This window comes from Podarcis gaigeae (assembly GCF_964106915.1).
Source record: "Podarcis gaigeae genome assembly, chromosome: 11".
Taxonomy (NCBI): domain Eukaryota; kingdom Metazoa; phylum Chordata; class Lepidosauria; order Squamata; family Lacertidae; genus Podarcis; species Podarcis gaigeae.
Genome location: NC_139687.1, coordinates 814,245 through 840,225, shown reverse-complemented (window position 1 = coordinate 840,225; position 25,981 = coordinate 814,245). Strand labels below are relative to the sequence as shown.

Sequence of the window (25,981 nt, the reverse complement as noted above, 5' to 3'; positions counted from 1 at the left end):
TATGACACAAAAATAGATAAACCCTTTAATTTGGTGCTGAATCCCTCACTAATGGTCATATCAGCAGTTACTGTGAATTTGGAGTAATACGAATGGCCAGTATAATTAAATTGATTGGTACAGCTGCTACAGAAGTAATGGGTGTTAAAACAGCAAATGACCTATAAACTAATTTTCCACTAGATGGTGGTATTAAGCAGCTATTTGACAAGACAGATGAAAGAAAGGAACACACACACACACACACACACACACACACACACAACACACACAATTGGAAAGCAAAAAACCTTTTTCCATTCAAATTATTTTTACCAGATTCACTTAAGTCTTAATACAACAGATAGGCAGGCAAACTTCTAAAAGCCACTAGTTTGTATACATTTCCTAGGATTTCTGCAGCTAAGTATCAAATTTAGAATGTTCCTGTAAGTTCTCTGGGGATTCTCTTTAACGTGTGTGTGTGTGTGTGTGTGTGTGTGTGTGTGTGTGTGTAAAGCCACCATTTGTACAGTAGTCTCACTGCCCACAGCAGATACTAAGCAGGGTCTAAAAACATGGGACAGAAGACTATTTTGTAACTACTACTACTCCTCATTTGAGAGATGCGGGTGGTGCTGTGAGTTAAACCATAGAGCCTAGGACTTGCTGATCAGAAGGTTGGTGGTTCGAATCCCCGCAACAGGGTGAGCTCCCGTTGCTCGGTCCCTGCTCCTGCCAACCTAGCAGTTCAAAAGCATGTCAAAGTGCAAGTAGATAAATAGGTACCGCTCCGGCAGGAAGGTAAACGGTGTTTCCGTACATTGCTCTGGTTCACCAGAAGCAACTTAGTCATGCTGGCCACATGCTGTACGCCGGCTCCCTCGGCCAATAAAGCGAGATGAGTGCCACAACCCGAGAGTTGGTCATGACTGGATCTAATGGTCAGGGGTCCCTTTACCTTTTACTTTACTCCTCATTTGATGGGGCTTGTACAGGAAAGTGTTTCAGAGAGGCTAATCCTAACACCATCATTCCTGGGACCAACACCTAGACAAGGCTGCCAATAGAGCTCTCTGAAAATATTAGAAGAGACCCATTTACTTGCAGCTCAAAACACCTGCTACTTCAAAGCTAAGCATCTCTAAGTGCACCTTCAGCCAGCCACCTACAGTCTTGGATGCTCCTTGGCTCAGAACTACTGGTCCTCTCTCACAACCCTCACCATGATGCCATCCCTGCAACTGGGAAGTCCTGGTGCTCAAGGGAAGCTGGCTAGTTCTGCCACTTGAAAGCAGAGGCATAAGGCTCGATCCTTTACAGGAGTGTTTCCCAAAGTGTGGTACATGTACCCTCAGCAGGACATGAATGGGGTTCAAAGGGTACACGGCAGAAATTTTAATTATAATTCATCATAGCTTTTTTAGCTGCATAAAACAATTCAAAGCTAAAATAGTATTATTAAAACTACTCCCCAGTTATCTTCTTCTAAGAAGGGGAATGCCAGCAAGAATAAACTTTCAGAAGGAGTACATGATTATTCAAAGTTTGGGAAACAGCTTTACAGCATAACCAACAGGGTTCCCTGCAGGTGTTGCTGGACTACAAATAACATCAGGCCGAGTCAGCATGGCCAATGGGCAAGGGAGTTGTAGTCCAACCCAGTTGGCTGCCCCTACTTTACAGGCTCACACTTTGTCGCCCTATTATTAGATGCAGTCACCACTGTGGCACATGAGGCGGCAGGGCTCCTTCAAATAGCTCATCAAATTGATCTGGAACCATGAAGGGAAAGCTATTGCCATTGCCCAAGTTTGTTTCAGTGAAAAGCTTCAACATCTAACATTAGAGGAGGGACTTTAAAAACAGCACCCAAACTTGTTAGTTACTGACTTTTGCATGCACATTATTTCTTGCAACCACAAAGAACACCAGTGACAATACATTCAAACTTCTCCAACAGGATATAACTAATTATTTAAAATTTGAGCCAGGAACAACTAAACTTATAAAACCACAGATTTATACTTTTCAAAGTAAGTGTCAGAAAACAAAAGCCATTTCTCTGCTCTTAGCAGCCCGCCTCAAGTTCTGCTGCAATTATATACAGTGGTACCTCAGGTTAAGTACTTAATTCGTTCCGGAGGTCCATTCTCAACCTGAGACTGTTCTTAACCTGAAGCACCACTTTAGCTAATGGGGCCTCCTGCTGCCGCCGCACCGCCAGAGCACGATTCCTGTTCTTATCCTGAAGCAAAGTTCTTAACCTGAAGCACTATTTCTGGGTTAGCAGAGACTAAACCTGAAGCGTATGTAACCTGAAGTGTATGTAACCTGAAGCGTATGTAACCCGAGGTACCACTGTACTCACTTAAGGAGCAGGGTACACCATATAACAAGCTAACAACTTCTCCATGGAATTTGCTCATCTCTTCCAATGCACCTGGCACTAATAATGATAATTTGATTTATTACCTGCCCAAGAGCAGGTCACAACAACTCAAAATACAACATTAAAATCAGTTACAGATAGGTAGCCGTGTTGGTCTGCCATAGTCAAAACAAAAAAAATTCCTTCCAGTAGCACCTTAAAGACCAACTAAGTTAGTTCTTGGTATGAGCTTTCGTGTGCATGCACACTTCTTCAGATGAAGAAGTGTGCATGCACACGAAAGCTCATACCAAGAACTAACTTAGTTGGTCTTTAAGGTGCTACTGGAAGGAATTTTTTGTTTGAACATTAAAATCAGTTTTTTTTAAAAAAAATTACAATCAAAAGAATATTGTGGTCCTCTCACAGCCCCCCCCCCAAATATTAAGTGAATATTTGTGTTGTGTAGGATGCATTCACACATTACAGCAGGCCATAATTGGGGAATATTTTTCCACCTAAGGGTCAGACCAAGAACTGACCATGTGGGGCAGGTGGGCGTGGGGAGGGAGAACCTGCACCTGCTTTGCTCCCTCCTCTGATGAGCAGCTTCAACAAATCATTATTCTTGGCTTATTTCAACTAGGGATTGTGGTTTGCTTTTTTGGCTATATTTTTGCTGTCACTTGTACTCATATCACCAGCAAAGTGAGGGTGACGCTGGGATCGAAGGGCATGTGGCCATAATAATAATAATAATAATAATTATTATTATTATTATTATTATTATTATTATTAATAATAATAATAATATACTGCCCTATAACTGGAGGTCTAATGCATCTGGCTGTTGCGTTCTTCTCACGTCCTGAGCCGCTCTGAGAGGCTGACATTATCCCAGCCTTGCAAAGCAGATTGGGGCTGGCGTCTCATCAGCAGTGAGGGCTGGGCGCCGCCCCTTGGCGCACCTGCCCCAGGCGCAATGAAGACATGCTCCACCAATGAATCCCAGTAGTATCTACCCAACGGATAATTTGGCCCAGGTTCTAAAGAAGTCAATGTTATGAATAATAACTGGCAACCATCCCCCCCACTCTAAAATAGCAAAGCAACAGGGAGGTAGGAATATGGACGTTCTCTACAACTCGGGCGTGTCATTTTAGGGGTGATGCTTAATTTTGAAAATTTATTCAGTGAGGTCTTAAAAATATGTTTTTTGTTGTGAGGAATTCAGTGTTTCAAGCTAACTCTGGAGGACTATCTAGTGGTCTTCAGCTGGTGAATTCTAAATTGGAGGTGCTGGACGCTCCTTCCTTGGAGTTTTTGAAGCAGAGGTGGGATGGTCCTCTGTCATGGATGCTTTAGTTGAGATTTTTAGATTGCAGAGGGTTGGACCAGATGACCCTTGGAGTCCCTTCCAAGTCTACAATTCTATGATTCTATAGCGCAACAAATGGACGCGGGTGGCGCTGTGGGTTAAACCACAGAGCCTACGGCTTGCCAATCAGAAGGTCGGCGGTTCGAATCCCAGCGATGGGGTGAGCTCCCGTTGCTCGGTCCCTGCTCCTGCCAACCTAGCAGTTCGAAAGCACGTCAAAGTGCAAGTAGATAAATAGGTACTGCTCCAGCGGGAAGGTAAACGGCGTTTTCGTGCGCTGCTCTGGTTTGCCAGAAGCGGCTTAGTCATGCTGTACGCTGGCTCCCTCGGCCAATAAAGCGAGATGAGCGCCGCAACCCCAGAGTCGGTCACAACTGGACCTAATGGTCAGGGGTCCCTTTACCTTAAGTTTCTATTTGATTCTCAAGCCCATCCATTTAAATGACTACTCTCACTTGATATATCCTTTGTCCTAGTTCTAATAAAACAATTGTTCACCACTTATTCACATACTACTTTTCACTGTATCTGTATTTCACTGGATGATAAAATAGATTAATACACAACAGGAATTCTCTTCAAAGTCAAATATATTTTAAGGTACAAGATTTTATAAATATAAAATTATATGTGATATATTGCCAAAAGAAATAAAGAAAATAATTTCAACCTGAACTCATACGTTAACCTACTAACAGACTTAGCAGTGTGAGCCTGACTTGTATGCATACTCTCTGACACCACCAATTAAAACGGAAATAAAGGCTTAAACTATATTCAGCCATTTAACTGAGAATTGAATTAGGACAATTACCGCAAGAAACCTCTTTGCTTAATTCTGAGGATTTTTCCAGACACTGGAGTCTTTGTTCTACTGTATAATCCATTGTAAACTGTTTGTGCTGCAATTGTTAGGTCTGGGCAAGAAAATTCAGGATCTGAATGGAGAGAGTAATGCCCACTGACATAGGCATAACTTTCTTGATACATTTGCAAAAAGGCTTTTTAGTGGAACTGCTAGATGTCATTAGCTAGGGAACAAAGCATCAATTGATCAGCTACAAGGCCCCATTTAACTGATTTCTTTTCCAGAAAAACTTATCTCTTCCATGGCCTTCTTGTGATGATAACCCAGGAAAACAAGTTGTCCATATGAATCTCTCAGACCTTGCCCTACTTCTATAAAAGCAGCCTGTACTGGCGTCAGATACTCCTCCCAGGGCAACTCATTTCAATATTCTCTTTGCAAGTTCTGTCTTGCAATGGGCAGCCTCCTGCCATTCAGGAACCGAAGGGAGGTCACTAGCTGCACACTGGATAAAATGGGTGCACAGTTCTTGGGTGCAAATGCCAACATTTCTGGGCAGAGAAGTGTCTTACAGGTTTCCCTGCCTCTTTATACAAATGAACTCTTTATACCTGAACTCTTCACTTCTCTATAGTAAGCTTTAAGTGTTTTCGTAGGATGGAAATGTTGTAGAGGATGGGCGATAATTAACCAAACCAATCCTCCTGGTAAACTGGGAATATCCCTTCACTCACCCAACTTTAGGATATTCTACACCTTTCCTCAGCAGAGTTTCTTTTTCTCTCAGAAAAATAAGTGGCTCACGTAAATGTAAACTAAGCTTTAATAATAAACTGAGAGAAAACTGTAACAAAATAACAGAATGAGAGAAACTAAATACAGCTGACATGGGCGTTGATCACGATCTACCAGTCAATCCTGGGATGAATTCTGGTTGATCGCCACACCACCTCACCCTGAGCTCCTCTCGCCTGTGCGCGCCCATGCCTACCTGTCAGCACGCACACCCTCCCTGCACCCACCCCTGGGTGGTAGATCACTGCCAGTTTTACACTGGATCGTAGATCACATCCTACTTCTTGGTCCCTCTGAAGGGAACCACCCTGAAGGGAGGGGCTGATTCTGGAGCAAAACACTCAAGCCCCGCCCACCAGGCCCCAAGCATTCTACCATTCAAATGAGGCCCCAGGGTTTTTCTTACAGGGAACACATTATATTTTCACCTTTTGATGATATTGGTTCAAACACCTCAGGATGGAGCAAAAAAAACACCTTTCAGATTCTAATCCTTCCGAAATTTCATTGTACACAATCTCATTAAAAGATACCCTTCCCCATTTTTCATAACAAGAAAAAGCATCAGAAATTGCTTCTCAGTTATGACTTCAGTTTAGCTAACAACATACTAGCTGTTCAGAGAGAACCAAAAGACCATAGAATCGCAACATTTCCACACTCACACCCTTAGGAAAACAAGGACTGAGGAATGGGAAATTTAACTACAACCAGGCATTTGTTTCAACAGGCTGAAAGCTAAGATTTCAAGGGCTGCCCTCTGCCTAATGCTTTTTTTCTTTCTTTTTAGTGTGAAGAGGACGAAAACAATGAGAAGACTCGGAATCCTCACAGAACTCCAGCCCAATGGTTGCCATTAATCTGATTTGAACTTATTTATAATGAAATGATTTTAGGATGTTGTATTATTTTATTGTTGTTAGCCGCTCTGAGCCCGGCTTCGGCTGGGGAGGGCAGGATATAAATAAATATTATTATTATTATTATTATTATTAACAATTTTTTCTAGCGAAGCATGTAAGAGAGGAGGGTGCTTCAAAGTTCACTTCACATTAAATATTTTTTTCCAGACAATCTTGTGACTGAAAGGGTTCAGTTCAGCAGTTGAGGCAATGGGTAGCCTGCCTTGTTTGTGCAATCAAAGAGGGCGGCTGGCATGCATAAAGAACAGATTTTCCTTTATTTTGGATGACATAAAGGAGAATAAAAATGGGAGGGTAGGCAAGGAGGCAGTTCTTCATACATTTGCCTTTGTAACGCTAAAGAAGATTATGGTTTTCTACTGAAGTTGAATTTTACATGTGGATTTTTCTTTTTGTTTTAGCAAAAAGTATAAACAAATCTCATCAAAGTTAATGACAAGCTTGGGAGCGGAACCATTGCCAGTCTTTTCAGTGTAAATCAATAAATACTTCTTGAGGTAGTTTTAAAAGATATGGCACTGCGTCAAACACACAGACACAGCAGTTTGGCCTAATATTGCTTCTGCTGTATCTACCTGCAAGACTGGCTCTGGCAGTCCTTCCTCCCTGTTGGGGGAAATTATAGTGATGGCTGATGCTACTTTGTTTAGTCCTTCTCTGCTGAGTGCGGTGCTAAGCTCCACCGCTCAAGCTTGCAAGCCCAGACGGCAGGTCTTGGGGTGGAGTTCAGGAGAGAAGCAGCCACCATCTCTAGTACCCCAAAATTCTGCTGAGCCCAAAGTATACATGTCCACAGGAATTGTGGGGATTATAAGAATTGTGGGGTTTAAGGCACCTCTCTCTGCTCGCTGCTTCAGAGTGAGGAGGAAGAAAAAAGAAAGAGGCAAACATATTTAAGGATAAGCCATAAGCCTCTCTGGGGCCTGTGAGTCCTGGTGTTTGTTGATACCAGGAAATAAATCAGCTTGAAGCAGTACATTATTTTTCTTCTTCTTCTTCTTCTTCTTCTTCTTCTTCTTCTTCTTCTTCTTCTTCTCCTTCTCCTCCTCCTCCTCCTCCCCCCACCATGGTAGGTACTCACACCAAGCTGATGAACTAGATATCCTGGTCATCTCATAAAGTAGCCAAAATCTGGGTTTGTTCCAGCAGCTTAAGAATCTAATTCAACCTACAAAGACACTATCTTCCATTAACCATCTATGAGTCAAGATGTGGTACCTGACCATGAGAAATTAGCAAGAAGGTCCCAGTTTGTATGGCAGATGTACCTGAGGTCTTGCTCACTAGCCTAAAAGTCACCCAACTCCCAAGGACACAGTGTAAGGGGGTAGAAGCTTTTCAAAAATGGAGTATTTTCCGCTGCATTATTTTCTGCACACAAAGTAAAAAGGGGTTTCATAAGAATAGGTGCCAACTGCAAATTAGTATTAGGCAAGCTGCCAGTTTCAAAGTTTTTAGCTTTGTTTACTAACTGCAAGTAAAATAAACATGCTAACATCATTTCCAAGGGCATCAGAAAATTTTCTGACACCAACTGAACATTTCCCACTGCAAATTACTTGGTTTTGCATAGGATTTTTTTTTCCTAATTCAAACTTTTACATAAAACTGACACCATTGCCAATGTCAAAGGTAGCTCAGAGGTGAAGTAAATGACCTTACTTAAAAGTCTTGGGAGTTTTGCCAAAACCAAGGCTTGCTCCTTTCCGTTTTTAGGCTGTTGTGGGAAAAGGTGTAGTGGTATTTCACATTTGGAGGTGGGTCCAAATACTGCTGGTACAATAAACCTCTCCTGAGAAGTTCCTAAACCCTCTCTAAGCTTTAGGTTTCTAACCTGCCTGCAGAGCTGCTTGTCCCAGGACAATCCATTGCTCTGCTACAGATCTCAACCTCCATCTAGATAACAGACAATAGCAGCTAGGGCAGGAAGATTATCCAAGGTCAGAATTCCAGTACCAGCGCACCAGCACCTTCATTTCATAAGAAATATGGTGCTTGTCACCAGGAATTACTGGATAGGTATTATTATTATTATTATTGCCCGCCCATCTGACTCAAACTCAAGGAGTACAAGGGGGGGGGGGAATCTTATAGTGGAGATGTAGCTGCAATGAAGACATTCTAGGATACAGTCATACCTCATGTTACAGTTTTTCAGGTTGGGTCCCATGGCGACCCAGAAGTACCGGAATGGGTTACTTCCAGGTTTCGCTGCATGCGCACAAGTGCCAGATCGTGCCGCGCACTTGCGCAGATACGGAGCTTCAGGTTGCGCGCTTTTCAGGTTGCGAACGGGCCTCTGGAACGGATCCTGTTCGCAATCAGAAGTACCACTGTATTTCAAAAACTAATCATGGGGAAATTAGCATTTTGTTAACGGAACACTACCTTGTGTGACGCGGGTGGCGCTGTGGGTAAAACCTCAGTGCCTAGGACTTGCTGATCGCAAGGTCGGTGGTTCAAATTCCCGCAGCGGGGTGAGCGCCCGTCGTTCGGTCCCAGCTCCTGCCCACCTAGCAGTTCGAAAGCACCCTTAGGTGCAAGTAGATAAATAGGTACCGCTTTATAGCAGGAAGGTAAACGGCGTTTCCGTGTGCGGCGCTGGTGCTGGCTCACCAGATGCCGCTTAGTCACGCTGGCCACGTGACCCGGAAGTGTCTCCAGACAGCGCTGGCTCCCAGCCTCTTGAGCGAGATGAGCGCGCAACCCTAGAGTCGGACACGACTGGCCCATACGGGCAGGGGTACCTTTACCTTGTGTGAAGAAATCCAGAATAAGTAGGGACAAGACAAGAAAGAAGATTCCAACTAAATATCAGGAAGAACTTTCTGACAGTAAGAGTTGTTTGACAGTGGAACAGTCAGGAGGTGGTGAATTCTCCTTCCTTGGAGGTTTTTAAGCCAAGGTGGGGCGGCCATCTGTCATGAATGCTTTAGCTGAGATTCCTGCATTGCAGGGGATTGGACTAGATGACCCTTGAAGTCCCTTCCAAGTCTACAATTCTATGACTCTAAGACTCGGGCTGGTGAACAGGCTGCACCAACTACTTACAACATGAAAAACAGATGTTGTGGACATGCCCTAAGCCACTTTTTCCTAGTACATACAAAACCATCACAGCAAAACAAATGCACATTATGCTCCTCTGACAAAGTTATTCTAGATGGCAAGTCCCCAAGCTGCTCCATAATGAAACTAGTTTACCCATGGAAGTTACTTAGCTGGGCCCAATCCTGTATTTTGGCAGAACAATATTGGATGCTGAATACTTTCGCATAAGCCAGGAAGATAAGCCTTTTGCCAACATTCGAAAAGAGAACAGAGAAAGAGAAAATAAAGCCTTTTGAGAGGAGGGCCTGTTTATCACTGATCAGCAGCAGATGACCCACCACAAAGCAAAATGATGTTTCATTTGACACAATCATGTTAAAATCTAAAATGTTTGCATACTTCCACAAGCTCCAATGATCAACATTTTATTGGGTCTATACAAAGGCAACCAGTTCAGATTAAGTAAACTACATTATTTAAACTAAAAATGAATAATAGATATGCATAGCTAGAAGGAATTAGCAAGCAGTACTCTCAAAGGGCCTCTACCGTAATTTTAAGACAACCAAGCAAAACAAACAACAGCTATACTGCCAAAAGTTTAATACAGGTTTTTATAGCTTTTTTTTTTTGCCGTCTGTAGCTCATGTCAAAGGAAACAAATAATACAAAAAGTAGCTGAAAACAAAAATAATCATTTGGCACTATTGTGTACAATTGGTTTCGCTGCCTCATACAGTTGGGCTGCATATCATATTTTTACTATATTATCTTGTTGAACAACATGCCAATTTTATGCTCAAAATTTAAACTAAGTATTTTTAATATGTTAAATAAAACATCCGAGCTTTATACTACAGAAATTATGACAGAGGTTAGATACAAAGTGATAAAGATAGAATGGCTAAAGGAAGAAAGTTAAGCTGCTTTATACCACAGACATTATGACCAGCAGTAGCAGGTCTATCCTGGCCAGCAGAATTATTTAACAAATTAATTTAATTTCTTATTCAATTTCTAGCTTAAATCAACCTGCAGTCTTTAACTTAAAAGTATCAGTAGGACTCCTTGTCTTTCAGCATTTTGGCTGGGACAGCTCAGTCAGTAGAACAGAAGACTCTTAATCTCATGGTCGTGAGTTCAAACCCCATGTTGGACAAAAGATTCCCACATTGGATTAATGACCCTCATAAGGTAAAGGTAAATAGACCCCTGAACATTAGGTCCAGTCGTGACCGACTCTGGGGTTGCGGCGCTCATCTCGCTTTATTGGCCGAGGGTACAGCTTCCGGGTCATGTGGCCAGCATGACTAAGCCGCTTCTGGCGAACCAGAGCAGACACAGAAACGCCATTTACCTTCCTGCTGGAGCGGTACCTATTGATCTACTTGCACTTTGACGTGCTTTCGAACTGCTAGATTGGCAGGAGCAGGGACTGAGCAACAGGAGCTCACCCCGTTGCGGGGATTTGAACCGCCAACCTTCTGATCAGCAAGTCCTAGGCTCTGTGGTTTAACCCACAGTGCCACCCGCGTCCCGTAATGACCCTCATAGTTCCTTCTAAATTTAAGCTTATATGATCCCTACAATGACTTCAAACCCAGACTGCACTTTCTAGGGAGATTTTTCAACATGTACTTATGAAGTCGCCACACCCCCAGCAATTGAGAAATACGTAGTTCTCTTTGCAAGTTTTCCCAATGATTCTCTTTGTGGAGTCATCTCCATAAACTCATACACACGGAAATCTCAAGCAGAGTATGTGTTAAACCTGAATATGAATCATGGGGCTTGATGGATGGCCACAGGCTTGTCACTGCATCTCAGCCTTCATTACTCATGTTATGCAATCCCAGTAATTGTTATCTCACTTTATGTTATTAGGCTATCTGGGTATTAATATAAAGCATTCTTCTCAGTGAAGCTCCTAGGTACAGCCAGCTAATGATCAAGGTGAACATAATTTACAGTTATGTTAAATTAATATAAGTAAAAGGAATAAAAACAGCATAAAGGAAGATACAAAGGATCTTATTCTTTTATGGAAGTATGCCTTTTAAGTTAGTCCATAAAACCCCACCATTCTCAAACCAAACAAAGGCAAACGTTATACATAAAATTGATGCATAAAAATAAAGTACATAAAATCAAAACAATGCAGCAAAGAGGACACACACCTCAGATTTTAACACTGGATTTTCAGAGTATATGAAAAACGTAAACAGAGTGTCTTGGAGCATATTAAAGTTTAACAAACTGACTGGGACATTCGAGCTCCCTTCCTCAGACTCATGACCTGTTCCTCGCAGCTGGCAGAAGAGGAGGATGGAGAAATAAAACCGTCGGCAGGGGGCCAAAGGCCTGTGACATTTCAACTCTTCGGCAGAAAGGTCCACAAAGCGAGTTGCGAAGGCAGCTCCGGGGAAGGGCTTCCTCCGCCCGGCCCTCCGCGCCAGCACCGCCCGCCCGCCCGCCCGCCCGCCCGGGGCGCCTCCGCCCACTCACCCGAAGCCACGGCGAGAGCAGGGCGGCCGCGCGCAGCAGAGAGCCCCCGCCGCCGCCGCCGCCTCCTCCTCCTCTCACCGGCATCTCCGCGGTCGCCGCGACGCTTCGCCCGGGACTGGCGGGTCCCCCTCGGAAGCGACGCGACTTCCCCGCCGAACTCCGCCCGCGCCCCGCCCCCGACGCGGCTCAGCCTCCGGCGCCTCCCCGGGAGCCGAGCGCGGGGCTCCGGCCGAGGCCAAGCGGCGAGAGAAGAGCCGCCCCAGCCCCGCCGAGAAGGAAGGCGCGCGCGCGCTCCGGGGCAGAGCAGCAACAAGGGAAGAGGGCCCGGCAGCGCGCGCCTGTGGAGCGCCTGGGAAGGAGAAAAGGCGACTTGAGGGCAGCAAGCCAAGCGGGCTTAGGAAGCCCACCAGAAACTCTTTCAGGTATCCTGTTTCGCGAGCCCTCATCCTGAAGAAGCAAAACAATGGTCATTGTAACTACTGTACATTTGTTTTGTCTCCCTTTATGCAATAGATATGCACTGGCCAGAGCAATGCATATACACTGAGCGATTGCAGTGCAGTAACTAAGACAACAAAGTGGTCTTTTAGCACCTATCCAATGCATGCCCTACATATTTTCCTCCTAAAACCAATGTCAAGTTACTTTCAGAACAGGAAATCAGTATTAGAAGCCAATTATCAAGAAGGAAGTGTCTGAAAACACACACACAATACACAAACAAATATGCACTTAATATAAAGTTCACCCACACATACAAGTTCAGCCCTGCTACATACTAAAAAGGCCTTATCCCACAAAGCCCAGAGAGCAAGGCCTCAGTGGCCAATTGTAGAAGATGGGCAGGCTCACCTGGCATGGGGCACACAATTTCTATTCCCAGAATTGGAGACAATAGTTGCTTTAGTTACACTTAACAGGAAATGCAGTAATTTTATTGTGTTGCAAGGTCAAGATCCCATCCTGCATTCTCCAGGGTCCTGGTCCCATTTCACTGCTAAGTCAGCACCGAGGGAGCCTTTGCCTCGTTGTCCTCCTGTGGCTGCAGCCACAGATCTCAGTGCTGTTGCCTCTCAGCGGAGGCACAGGTGGTTCTGGTTTCTGGCTTATCCCTACTATGCGCTGCCCTCTTTCCCAATGGCCTAAGCTTAGGAAAGGGAGGACTAAAGGATAAGAGGAAGGGCTGACAAGTAGTAGGGGAGTTAGGGATATTATCTGGAGTCATCTTTCCTAAGAAACCGGACAATGAAGAAATCAAACTCGAGAGATAGTATGGCTTCTTAGCTAATGAGGTTTCTTAGGAGAGATAACTCAAAATAACTCTTTTTCATCACTTGTCAACCCATCCTCTTATGCCATAGTCCTTCTTTCCATCTCTCCCTGGGGTCATTCCACATCAGATCAACGCAAAAAAACCAAGGGTTTCGTCACCCACCATCTCAGATTTTGATGAAACTTGGTCTACACCCTTCTCTTGTGGTTGAAAGAAACCCCCTTAATTTTTTCCCCTCTATCTCAAATGGTTTTATTTTCATAGCACTTCAAAGTTTCATGAAATCTACGTTACCCTCAGCACATGTACATTTTACATGTATTAACATAATATCATATCTGAATAAGTGTGCATGCACATGAAAGCTCATACCAAGAACAAACTTAGTTGGTCTCTAAGGTGCTACTGGACTATTTTTTAATTATATATATATATTTCTAGCATAATATTTGCTGGAATGCGAGTGGCGCTGTGGGTTAAATCACAGAGCCTAGGACTTGCTGATCAGAAGGTCGGTGGTTTGAATCCCCACGACGGGGTGAGCTCCTGTTGCTCGGTCCCTGCTCCCGCCAACCTAGCAGTTCAAAAGCATGTCAAAGTGCAAGTAGATAAATAGGCGGGAAGGTAAACGATGTTTCTGTGCACTGCTCTGGTTTGCCAGAAGCGGCTTAGTCATGCTGGCCACATGACCCGGAAGCTGTACGCAGGTTCCCTCAGCCATTAAAGCGAGATGAGCACTGCAACCCCAGAGTGGACCTAACAGTCAGGGGTCCCTTTACCCTATTAACATAATATTGGATATTATAAGTTTCCCCCCGAAAATGCATACTGTTATGTTAATTTTTATGATGAACAACTTTGTTTCATTATTTTTTTCTATTACAGCTATGGATTGTAGGAAAGTTGTACCCAGTAGCCATTTTTCCCCACGATGTCCAAAAAAGGTAAAAAAAAATGTTAACAGGGAATAAAAAACCCATAAATTTCATTCTTTGTCAAGAAAGATTATATCTTTGTGATAATTTTCAACATCAAAAACTTTGAGTGCCATCATACCCACATGCTGAAAACTGAGGTTTTCTAAACCTAGGTTTTCCACCAAAAAAAGTACATTAATTATATACATATTTGGCATTTATAAAATCTTTTGAATGGTGTATTTTTTCCTGAAATCCTCATCCTCTTATTGCACTCTGTGTAAAATTTCAAAGAGATCTGATCATTGGTTATGGGGAAGAAGAAAAAATGTACATGTGCCAAGGGTCTCAAGAGGAACAGACAACAGAGATTTCACGAAACTTTGAAGTGCTATAAAATTAAAACTGTTTTAGATAGAAGGAAAAAATTTAAGGAGGTACACCAAGTTTCATCAAAATCTGAGACGGTGGGTGACATGACTGTCTTGACATGATGTGGAATGACCCCCTGACTTCAATGGTGTCTCCGAGTATCTTCTGTGAAATTGGTATTTTCTGGTGCCCACAACAGAACAGCATTTTCGTGTGCTGCTCTGGTTCGCCAGAAGCAGCTTAGTCATGCTGGCCACATGACCCGGAAGCTCCCTCGGCCAATAAAGCGAGATGAGCGCCACAACTCCAGAGTTGGTCATGACTGGAGTTAATGGTCAGGGGTTCCTTTACCTTACAACAGTTTAAGTTTTACTCAGAGTAGACCCACTGAAAATGAACATGATTAAATTAGGTCCATTAATTTCAGTGGCTTTCCTCTGAGTAAACATAGCTGAAAACCATTTCTGAATGTCCCCCATGGCCCAAAAGACTGGATTCCCCTGGTATAAACCTGTGAGGCCAAATGCGTAAACAAAACAGAACCTAATACTAGTTGATAATGAATAGTTATTATTGTGGCTCAATCTGTGCTTACAATGAGCAACACTGGAAGAAAGAGTGTCAACACATCCAGTCTTGCCACAACTCTACATGCCTTATTTCCATTTCAAAATCACAGTAAATATAAATCAAATGTAAACTACTGCTTCTAAGTTATAGGTGAAGGTTCAGTTAATCCACCTGTGGAAGCCTCATGCCAGGTTGGATATGTTAAAACTGCAAACAGTGATTACCAGTTTGGAGGAAGTAACAATTTGCAAGTATGATGAAGAATACCATTTGCCCAGAGCTATCCCCTGCAGATGGTAAAGGTAAAGGTAAAGGTACCCCTGCCCATACGGGCCAGTCTTGACAGACTCTGGGGTTGTGCGCCCATCTCACTTAAGAGGCCAGGGGCCAGCGCTGTCCGGAGACACTTCCGGGTCACGTGGCCAGCGTGACATCGCTGCTCTGGCGAGCCAGAGCCGCACACGGAAACGCCGTTTACCTTCCCGCTGGTAAGCGGTCCCTATTTATCTACTTGCACCCGGAGGTGCTTTCAAACTGCTAGGTTGGCAGGCGCTGGGACCGAGCAACGGGAGCGCACCCCGCCGCAGGGATTCGAACCGCCGACCTTTCGATCGGCAAGTCCTAGGCGCTGAGGCTTTAACCCACAGCGCCAGCTGCGTCCCTCCTGCAGATGGTACAGCCTTAAAATTCTTGGTAAGGTAAAGGTAAAGGGACCCCTGACCATTAGGTCCAGTCGTGACCGACTCTGGGGTTGCGGCGCTCATCTCGCTTTACTGGCTGAGGGAGCCGGCATACAGCTTCTGGGTCATGTGGCCAGCATGACTAAGGCAAACCAGAGCAGCGCACGGAAACACCGTTTACCTTCCCGCTGGTGCGGTACCTATTTATCTACTTGCACTTTGACGTGCTTTTGAACTGCTAGGTGGGCAGGAGCAGGGACCGAGCAATGGGAGCTCACCCCGTCACGGGGATTCAAACCACTGACCTTCTGATCAGCAAGTCCTAGGCTCTGTGGTTTAACCCACAGCGCCACCCGCGTCCCTAAAATCCTCGGTAGTGGGTTCAAAAATAGAATTGACCTGCCTTCTGCAGGTATGCCTAACTGATAAGAAGACCTGCTGGGGACTGCTCCCATCTGACATCAACACAACCTCTCATCATTGGTCAGTTGCCTGCTTTGAATGCAGTCCTACCCCCTGCCCCCACCAAAGGAGAAGGTTCATCGTCTGGGGGTGTTCTCCATTACCAGAGGCCCAGGTGACCTCAGTGGCTATGTGTGTCTTTTACCAGCTTCAGTGATTCAGTTACAGATAGGTAGCCGTGTTGGTCTGCCATAGTCAAAACAAAAAAAAATCCTTCCAGTAGCACCTTAAAGACCAACTAAGTTAGTTCTTGGTATGAGCTTTCGTGTGCATGCACACTTCTTCGTATCTGAAGAAGTGTGCATGCACACGAAAGCTCATACCAAGAACTAACTTAGTTGGTCTTTAAGGTGCTACTGGAAGGATTTTTTTTTTTTTTTTTTGTTTCAGCTTCAGTGAGTGAGACAGCTATGGCCGATTCTGGATCAGGTTAGCTTGTCCACAAGCTGCAATGTCCTCTCTGTGGGACTACTCTTGAGGCTGACCTAGACACTTCAGCTAGTTCAAAACATGGCAGCTTGACGGCTCACTGGGGCAGAATATCACCACTGTATTATGCTACTGCTGAAATAATTGCATGGGCTGCCAATTAGCTACCAGGCTAGGTTCAAAGTGCTGGTTTTGGTGTGCAAAGCCCTGCACAGCTTGGGGCCAGGATATCTGTCCTGTACGGAGCTCTGGGTTCAGGCAGAACTACGTTCTGTGGCCAGGCCTCTCCTGCCACCCATGTCCAGGTTGGCATATCGACAAGCAGAACAGGAAGCAAGATGAGAGATCCAGAGGAAAGTTTCTTATTTGGGAACAGCAAGATACAAAAAGGAATGGGGAGCTGCGGGGGGGGGGGGGGGAGAGAGAGCAAAGAGGAAAGCTTTATTCTGAAATAATGAGAAGTTTTTCAAACATTAGCAATATTATTCCCTCTGAGTCTTGCAATCCCTTGCAAGAGAGGGATGTACCAGACCCACAATTAACTCACGTTAAGCTGTCAAATATGTATTTAATTATTATAGTGATAATTAAGAAGTCAATATATATGTGTTCAACTAATACAGTAACCATTAAGGGTGACATTTTAAAACATCAACTAAGGCTTTATTACAATGCAGATTAAAATTAAAAAATTACCCAGCACCTGCTTCACATCTAACAAAATTTGATTCTCTATTTCAGAACTAGGCAGCAGTATACATTTGCTATGTTGCATCTTATTTCAAGGAAGAGATGCACTTCCTGTTGATGAAATTACTCAAGTCTTTGAAAATGATTAACTGCAAATTCTTGTGCACTTGAAGATTAATATAGTTCAGAATGTTCTAGGCTAGGCAACGGAGGAGGAGTTTAATGTTTTGAAATTACAATTGTGAAAAATCATTTAGGTGGGACAAAAAATATATTTTATTTTAAAGAACTAAGTTAAAGCACAACAGTAATATTTCAGAGTTCTCTCAAGAGCTGAGAGGACTACATACTCAAAGAAGAACAAAACATCCTGAAGAATGCTAGAAAAAAAATCTAGTTCGTACTAAAATTCATACTGATACAGTTACCAACTCATTCCATAATTGTTTGCATTGTAATGGAATAATCCCTCATTGATAAGTATGGCTCACATGAGATATAAAATTTTACTTAACATAGACAAAATATTCCGGATCTTCCAGGTTTTTCATTTACTCTAACTCAGTATGTTAACTATTCCATAGCTTGGCATACCAATTTGCAATGGCAAGGCCTTCCTTTTTCCAGGGCTGAGTAACTACGGGTCTCACAACCACCAACATAAACCTGAAGAGATCTTTTGCTGTAGTGTCAGTGTTGCCTCCATCAAAGACAGAAAGCACACACGATTTTGGTTCTTTGAAAATAAAAACCCCAAAACAATGCACAAGTAACTGCCCAATCTACAATTCTTCAAAGCAGATTACAAAATAAAACAACAGTCATACTCAGAAAGCACAATGAAAAGACCACAGCACCCACGGAATTGCATGACAGACATTCTGCCACTCACCTAGCCAACCAGATCAAAAGCCTTGCAGCAGCCCTTTCTAAAAGAAAAGCTGTAGATCAAGCCTTCCTCAACCTGGTGCCCTCCAGATGTTTTGGAGTATGATGCCCATCTGCTTCAGCCAGCACAGCCACAGCTGACGAAAGTTGTAGTCCAAAAACCTCTGGCCTGAATATGAGGCACACTTTCCCCCCAAATTCTGACTGTGAAAGGTTAAAGTGAGGCTTATATCCGGAACTGAGCACTGCGCGCCCACCTCCCGGCACTCCTGCCTCCCGGCACTCCTTCCCCAAGCCGGTGCCGGCTGCCCCCATCCCCTGTTCAGGGCAGTAGTGCCAGGAGGCGGGCGCACAGCGCTCAGTTCCGGATATAAGCCTCACTTTAACCTTTCACAGTCAGAATTTGGGGGGAAAGTGCGGGTTATATTTGGGCCAATATGGTAGATCGATTTCTGCACCTTACTGAGAAGAGCATTCCACAGCTTTAAGTCAATCATTATAGAGGCCTTGTAATGCCTTGTTATCATTGCCTTAGGACTCCTCCCCATTTTCCTTTTCTTTCAGTTTATTTTAAATTTTAACTTGTAGAAATTTATAACATTTTTATGGGCTAATGCTTTATAAACAAACAGAAGAACACTGACATTTAGTATAAATGTCTGGCCCTAAGTAGGTCCATAACGGAAAAGCTCCTCTAATTTTACATTCAACAGAAGACTGCTGTGCATTTCCTTCCAGGACCTCTTCCCAGGGATCTCCTGCATGGTGCAAGGCTTGGGCTGCATCTAGGGAGAGGTGCCCCTAAACACATTCATTTGTAAACACCTGAGACCAGGGAACCTGTGGCCCTCCAGATGTTGTTGGACTACAACTCCCCTCACCCCTGATCATTGGTCATGTTGGCTGTGGCTGACAGAAGCTGGAGCCCAGCAACATCTGGACGGCAGCAGGCTCCCCAGTGCCACTTCCCCAAGCTCCTTTGCTCAGACGAAGGGTAGGCAGGAGCTCATCATTTCAAACCATGGTTTAGTGTTGCATCTGAATAGCCTCTGATACTAATTCCAGGGTTCCAATATTAAGCAGAGTTGAAATCAAGTTTTAAACCTTTGTTTAGAGGGCGTGTTGCTGACCTTAACCATGGTTCATATCACTGGAGATGTAATGCTAAGCCATGGTTAAGGCTTACAAGAGTAGGGAGGAGCAACACATTTTTCCAATTCTGGCTTCCAGTTTGTAAAGCCTGCTTTACAGCAAATCAGCATTACATCTATAATCTGGAGAATGACACACTTCAGTTCAAACCAAATGCACTGTAAGAACCAAATTCTATCTCAATGCTTTGCTGTTTTTGTTTTGCTTGATCTGTACAGCTAGTTTGCTGTGTTTCTTCTTCAAGGCTATTCAGCACTAGCTTCATTTAAGTGAAATTATGTTCTTTGGCTTTTATAAGCTCCCCTTGCCATCCTGTCATTTGGAGTCAAACTCCAATGACATCCAAATCTCTTCTTTCACAGTAATCAGGGGGTTTATTTAGGTCACAAGCAAAATAAGCAGACACTTTTCAGAACAGAAAAAGTCCTGTTCTCACAGATGTTTGCAAAGCAGTATACGCATCAGCACATGACCTTGTCCATGAACAAAACCCTGCTGGTAAGAAAGAAATGTGTATCGAGGGGAAGATGCAGGACCACACACACCATTTGCCACGATGGACTCTCTGTACCCACCAATTCTCCACTCCACAGGAAGGGCTCACCGTGTGCCCTGGACCCTCCAGATTCCCAGTGACTGGTGCAGGAGGTGTGTGGAAGAGGCCTGCAACAAGATGGCCCCAATACACATGGCAAAAGCTTCTAAACAGTACATGGAAAGCTTCAGTCACCATGGAAAATGGGATGTGGGGGGTGGCAGCGCCTCCATGTCAAACATCATGTGTGTCCCAGACCTACAAGCAACTTAAATCTTGCACTTTTCATACCTTGGCCTGTGTTTCTCAAATACATCCAGCTGTCTCCTTCTTTCCCCAATCCTTCCATTTTCTGTACCCGACTGACTCCTTAGACTTAAATGCATTCATATGCCTATCTACTCTGAAGCAAATCCTACTGAGTTCAAAGGGGTTTAATTCTCAGGTGTGTACATAGAATTGCAGCCTGCATGCCTCTGTCTCCCAGATTGTTTCCCGTTACTCCCCCCTGCCGCCCCCACTTATTAGTTTCTACTTATTTCAGTCTCCAAGCCTCTGTCTCCTCCATAATCTGGACATGGGACTGGAAATCTACCACAGGAGTTCAGGCCAGGCATCATACATCTCTAGAAAGGAGTGGAACTGATCCACTGACAGTTAGAGGCTAGCAGTTTGTATTTCACCTGGGGTGAGCCCCCCACCCCAAATACAGAAGACCTACAAGCCTTTTTTACTTTCAAGAAGATCAGCTCCTTATGCAGTGTTGCACACACAACCTGGGTTCTCTTAGTACTGGAAGAATGAAAGAGAAGCAGAAGCAGTGTGCAGCTATGACACTGCAGGTGACTGGAGCAGGCACACAACCCTCCAAAACCTGCTGAATGCCAACAAACTGCCATATATACTACATTTGCACGTACACCAATCTGGCATATCTCAGGCAGCGTCTGCAAGAGACCACATGCCCCTTAAACAGAGAACTTCAGAGAAAGCCTCACTTCAGATTTTCTCAATTACTATAAATACATTTTTTAAAGAACAAAATGCAACTTTTTGAGAGCAATGGCCCCAGTACTGGGGAATATGTTGCTCCCAAGGAGACCCACCTCAGCATGGGCCATCCTGCTTTCATGAAACTGAGAAAGGCCACTCTGTTTCATAAGCCCTTTGAGGGCTTCACTGCAATGCATTGGGCAAGGTCATCAAACAGAGATTTTGGCCTGTGCGCAGCCAAAATGTGGCACCCCAGCCCTTGTGATGCTTTCCCAAAGGCAGCTAAGGAGGTGTCCATTTGGGGGAAGGAGGTGCGAGACAAGATCCTAGAGCCCTCTTACCTCCTCCCCAAAACTGGGAAAGCACTAACTAGGCTTTGGGAAGGAGGCAGGAGGAGCCTCACACCTCCTTTCCAAAGCCCAGCACCTCACCTACCAGGTTTTGATACGGCACCCCTTGGCTCAGCACCCAGTGTCTGCTTGCATAGCCCTAAATTCACCCGTGCAAAAATTTTAAAGACCAGGGGTAATGCTTATGTGAGCTCTTTAGAGCAGGAGTGGGACAATCTTTGACCATCTAGATGTTGTTGAACTACATCTCCCATCAGTCTTGACCATTGGCCATGCTGACTAGGGCTGATGGGAGCTCTAGTCTGGCAACATTTGGAGGGCCAAAGATTCCCCACCCCTGCTCTAGAGCAAACTTGCAACTAGATGGGAAATATACATGGAATAATAAATTGTTAGGGGCCAGGATCTCACAGGATTGCTGGCAAAGCTGTGGAAGGAAAGGAGATTTTTTCCATCTTTGGTGGAAATGTCATTTTGTGAAAGATATCTGGGCTGCAGTATTTGCAAAAAGATCGGTTATTACATGTCAAACTATTCCACCTAACCTGGAATTAGCTTTATTATTGATTCAACCTTCTAATGACTTTCAAATAATTAATAGAGAATTGTCAGAGTCTAGAAATACCACTGGGAGGCCACAGAGTTCACCATACAAGGGTAGTTAGACGGAATATGGTGTTATCAGGGTGACTGGTGTATCACGGTTGATGGTTAGAGACATTGCCCCCCAATGACATAATATGGTGGCCCTTCATCTTATATGTAAACAAAGATAGACCCTTGCTCTGACCTCCATCAAATCAGCTGTCAGTGGGGAAGAGTTGCATTCAAAGGATCAATGCAGCGCAAAGAAATCTGTAAGTAACTTTTCTCTACACAATGCAGTATCTTTGCAATAGCTTAACTACAGTACCTTTTGTACAGTGGTATCTCAGTTTCCAAATGTCTCGGAAGTCGAACGTTTCAGTTTCTGAACACAGAAAACCCAGAAGTAAATGCTTCCATTTTCGAACGCACTGAGGTCCCCCCCCCCTTTTCTCTACTGAATTTGCAGACTGCCCTTTGCGCCTTGGTTTTTGAACATTTTGGAAGTCGAACAGTCTTCCAGAATGGATTACATTCAAAAACTGAGGTACCACTGTACTGTTCCCTTGTACCTTGCCACTTTCATTTTCTGTCTTTCTGTGGCAAAAATGTCACTAACATATTTTTTAAAATACATGGTCAAAGGTTAGTCACAACGTCTCAAGCATTTTAGCTTTACAGATCTGTTAGCACACGTACCTGGTGAGGAAGGCCTTGTTTCAGTCCTCTCAGTCTCTTTCCTGCAGGATGTCTTGGGCTGGAGTTACAGCTCTGGTTCCAGTCCCAGTCACACGGGGATGGTGGGATTGTTGTCTGTTCCCTGAGTTGAAAAGGAAAGGAAAGGAAAGGAAAGGGTAAGTCTAATGCAAATAACATTAAACCTGAAACACTAAAAACTTAACACTTGGTAGTTACTTTTAAACTGCATGTGGCACATGCAAGGCAACAGTTCTGCATGGCAACTGACACAGCAGACATTACTAGTTTTGATAGAGTCTTTCACTGTACTTAGCACTATACAATCACTATACAATTCAGAAACCGGCAAATGAAACGATCAAAGGGATGGAGCGGCTCCCCTATGAGGAAAGGTTTTTAGTTTAGAGAAATGTATGAGGTGACATGACGGAAGTTTATAAAATTATCAATGGCATGGAAAGAGTTGATAGAGAAAAGTTTTTCTCCATCTCTTGTAACTTGTGGGCACCCACTGGGGCTGCATGTTGGGAGATTCAGGGCAGATAAAAGAAAGTCCTTCCTGCGGGGTGAATGATTCAACTATGGACTTTGCTTCCGCAGGAGACCAGCTTGGATGGCTATGGAAGAGGGCTGGCTAAGGCGGTCTGTGGCTGTTTGCCATGATGGCTCTGCCCTGCCCTCCATGGCTGGGGGCACTCATGTTTCTGAACTGCAGTTGCTGGAAGCCACAGGGGGAAGAGGCTCTTGGGCTCAGTCCGGCTTGCTGGCTTCTCATCTGGCTGGCTACTGTAAGAACAGGATGCTGGACTCTTGGCCTGATTCAGCAGGCTCCTCTTAGGTACTTCAAGAGCAGAAACAGACTTAAAACTCAAACTTAAAAATTCAAAGTTTTAAACAAGCGCTGAAAGAACTACCGGCATTGGCCACTGAAGGAAGGGGGCTTGACTCTACTTGCACATGAATGAATATGTGTTCTCATTTTGTATTTTTATGTTGTGAACCACCCTGTGATCTTCAGATGAAGGTCAGTTTACAAATTTAATAATAAATAAAATGCTTGCCCTCTCATGAACTTGCCTTGGAAGTCAACAGAGCCTGAACGCGGGGAAGATGAAGACGAGAAAACAGGCATTATGCCTCTAACGGCACCTCGTATGCAGTCAGAAGAGTGACTATTACTTTGCTCTGCCACAAACTCTGGCATGGAAAACAGGTTCCAGAAATGAGCTTCATTTCAGAACCAGCTCTGCCACTCCGCCTGGAACATTCTGGGGCCTTGGCAGGCACTCTCTTCAGGGACAGAGTCACCTCTCCTTCGTGCAAGTAGGTCACATTTAATGATCTCGCAGGCAACTCCAAACCCACTAACCTATTCCCCTCAATCACCTAGACCCCAAGTCCAGCAGGTGCTGCCCCTAGACCGATGTCATTTCATTCCAACCCATAATTAATTCCAAGGCGATGAAGCTTTGTTTTCATGGCCCATCCTGGCACACAGCGCCATTCCAAGGACCATTCACCTCTCGGTGCACTCACACGACAGCGAGCTGAAAGACAGGCTGACACACATGGACCCTTCCTTGCCACACCCTCCATCCAAGCACCTTGCTAACAATAAACCTTCCACCTTTATTCCTAGGGGAAACCCTGAGTAATCAGACATTTCTAAAATGGTTGTTCAACTCTCCCTTCTGCTTCAGAAGATTGCCAGAAATTAAAAGACAATGAAATTAGAGGGGAAACCTTTCAATGTTCTTTTATCTATTTACTTTTCTAGAAATGATTCCTCTTTAACACCAGCCATGCTGTGAAGCAATCTCCCAAAAGACAACAAAGTTCTATCCATAATGAATTCTAACTAGTTAATATAAATTCTAATTTTCTTATTCTTCGCATGCTTTATTCTGAAATGTGAATTAACAGAGTTTCTGTACATGTAAACATGCCCATCAGAAATTCAAAATGCACCAATTTTCCATCACTACATCTCAGCATGGGGGAAGCTGCACCTGTTGAATTTCTGACTATATAATTTGCTATTGAGCTGTTAAAAGACACAGAGATAGTAGCAGGAAAGAGGGTAGAAAGTGGAACATCACTGGAAAGCCAGAAAGAGAAAACAGACAAACATGCAAGCCCAGTTATCCCACTTTCTGCACCTTGAATTCATCTGTAATCGCTATGTGCACACTCTTGAAACAGGCTGCAGAAGAGAAACTGCTAAAACTTGTTTTAGATAAAGTGAGATCAGAAACCAAACCTAGATTCTACATGCTCAGAATTGCACAAGACAAATATTACTTAAACTAATTTTGCCTTCTGTAGCAGCAAGACCAAGTTTGTGTTTTTTACAGTGGCTTTCAACCAGTGTGCCGTGGCACCCTGGGGTGCCTTGAATGGTGGTCAGGGGTGCTGTGGGCAACCCTGGCCTCTGTCCCTCTTTCCTTCGCTCTGTCCTCTGATGCCCTCCCACATCTCTGTCTCCCAGAGGATTGCACAGCTGTTTGTTGCACCATCCCTGGCTACAAGCTCCCCAGACCATCAGTAGGCAAACTAAGGTCCGGGGGCCGGATCTGACCCAATCGCCTTCTAAATCCAGCCCGCGGATGGGCTGGGAATCAGCATGTTTTTGCATGAGTAGAATGTGCACTTTTATTTAAAATGCATCTCTGGGTTACTTGTGGGGCATAGGAATTTGTTCTTTTTTTCTTTTTTCCCCCAAAATATAGTCTGGCCCCCAGACCTTAAGTTTGCTAACCTTAGTTCACTGTCTGAGGGACAGTGGACCGGCCCCCTGCTGAAAAAGTTTGCTGACCCCTGCCCCAGACGAATGGTGCCTCTGGGGCTGTCCGGGGATGCTTCCTAGGCCCCGCGGGGGGGGGGGCAGTGTGCGGAGGAACCTCTCTTTGGGGCGGGGGGGGGGGGTAGCTCAGAGACCAGGGGTGGCAGCTGTGGCTGCCCAGAGGACTCTCAAAGGAGAGCAGAATCCACAGGGGAGGGTGTTCAAAAAGGGGTGAGAGGCTGGCCACTCTGCAGGCAAGGGGTGACCTAACTGGGCTCCTGAGCCCCCCAGGGGTGCCGAAGAAAGAATGCAGTTGGTCAAGGGAGCTGTGGATCCAAAAAGGTTGAAAACCTCTGCCCCCTTCCATTTCAATGATGGGCAGGCTTCAACTAGGACACAACTGTGTATCAATGGTGTACCAGGGATGTCCAACCAGCAGACCGTGATCCACCAGTAGATCCCCGGCTGACCCTGGTAGATCACAGGATCTACATGTACAATGTTATTGGAGGGGGGAAGCTTAACAACCCCCCAAAAGCTCAACAACTCTGGGCAATCCACCCACGCCATGCACATGCCTCCTCCCTCCAATGACAGTGGGTAGATCACTGCCAGTATTTTTATACTGGGAGTAGATCACAGTCTCTTGGGAATTGGACATGCCTTGTTTTCAAAGCACCTGTGACTATTATCAAAGACAATGTTAATGCAAACGTTTACTTAAATTAAACAGACAGTTACAGCATACAGGAATGCTATCTATATGTTCCTACTCAGAAGTGAGTCCCATTCAG

General features: G+C 44.5%; 1 protein-coding gene across 4 annotated transcripts in view; it reads right to left on the bottom strand.

The window, feature by feature from the left end:
• TJP2 (tight junction protein 2) overlaps positions 1-25,981 on the bottom strand; it is a 92,879-nt gene that overhangs the window by 47,099 nt on the left and 19,799 nt on the right. For 2 of the 4 annotated variants that reach the window (XM_083701918.1, XM_083701919.1), the window contains exon 2: positions 22,406-22,526. Coding sequence is in view for 2 of the 4 variants with exons in the window: in XM_083701917.1 (XP_083558043.1) it covers positions 11,811-11,894 (84 nt within the window). In the remaining 2 variants the exon portion in view is untranslated. Of the gene's footprint in view, positions 1-11,810; positions 11,983-22,405; positions 22,527-25,981 lie in introns of those variants that run through there. The other 2 variants (XM_083701917.1, XM_083701916.1) reach the window with 2 other exon arrangements.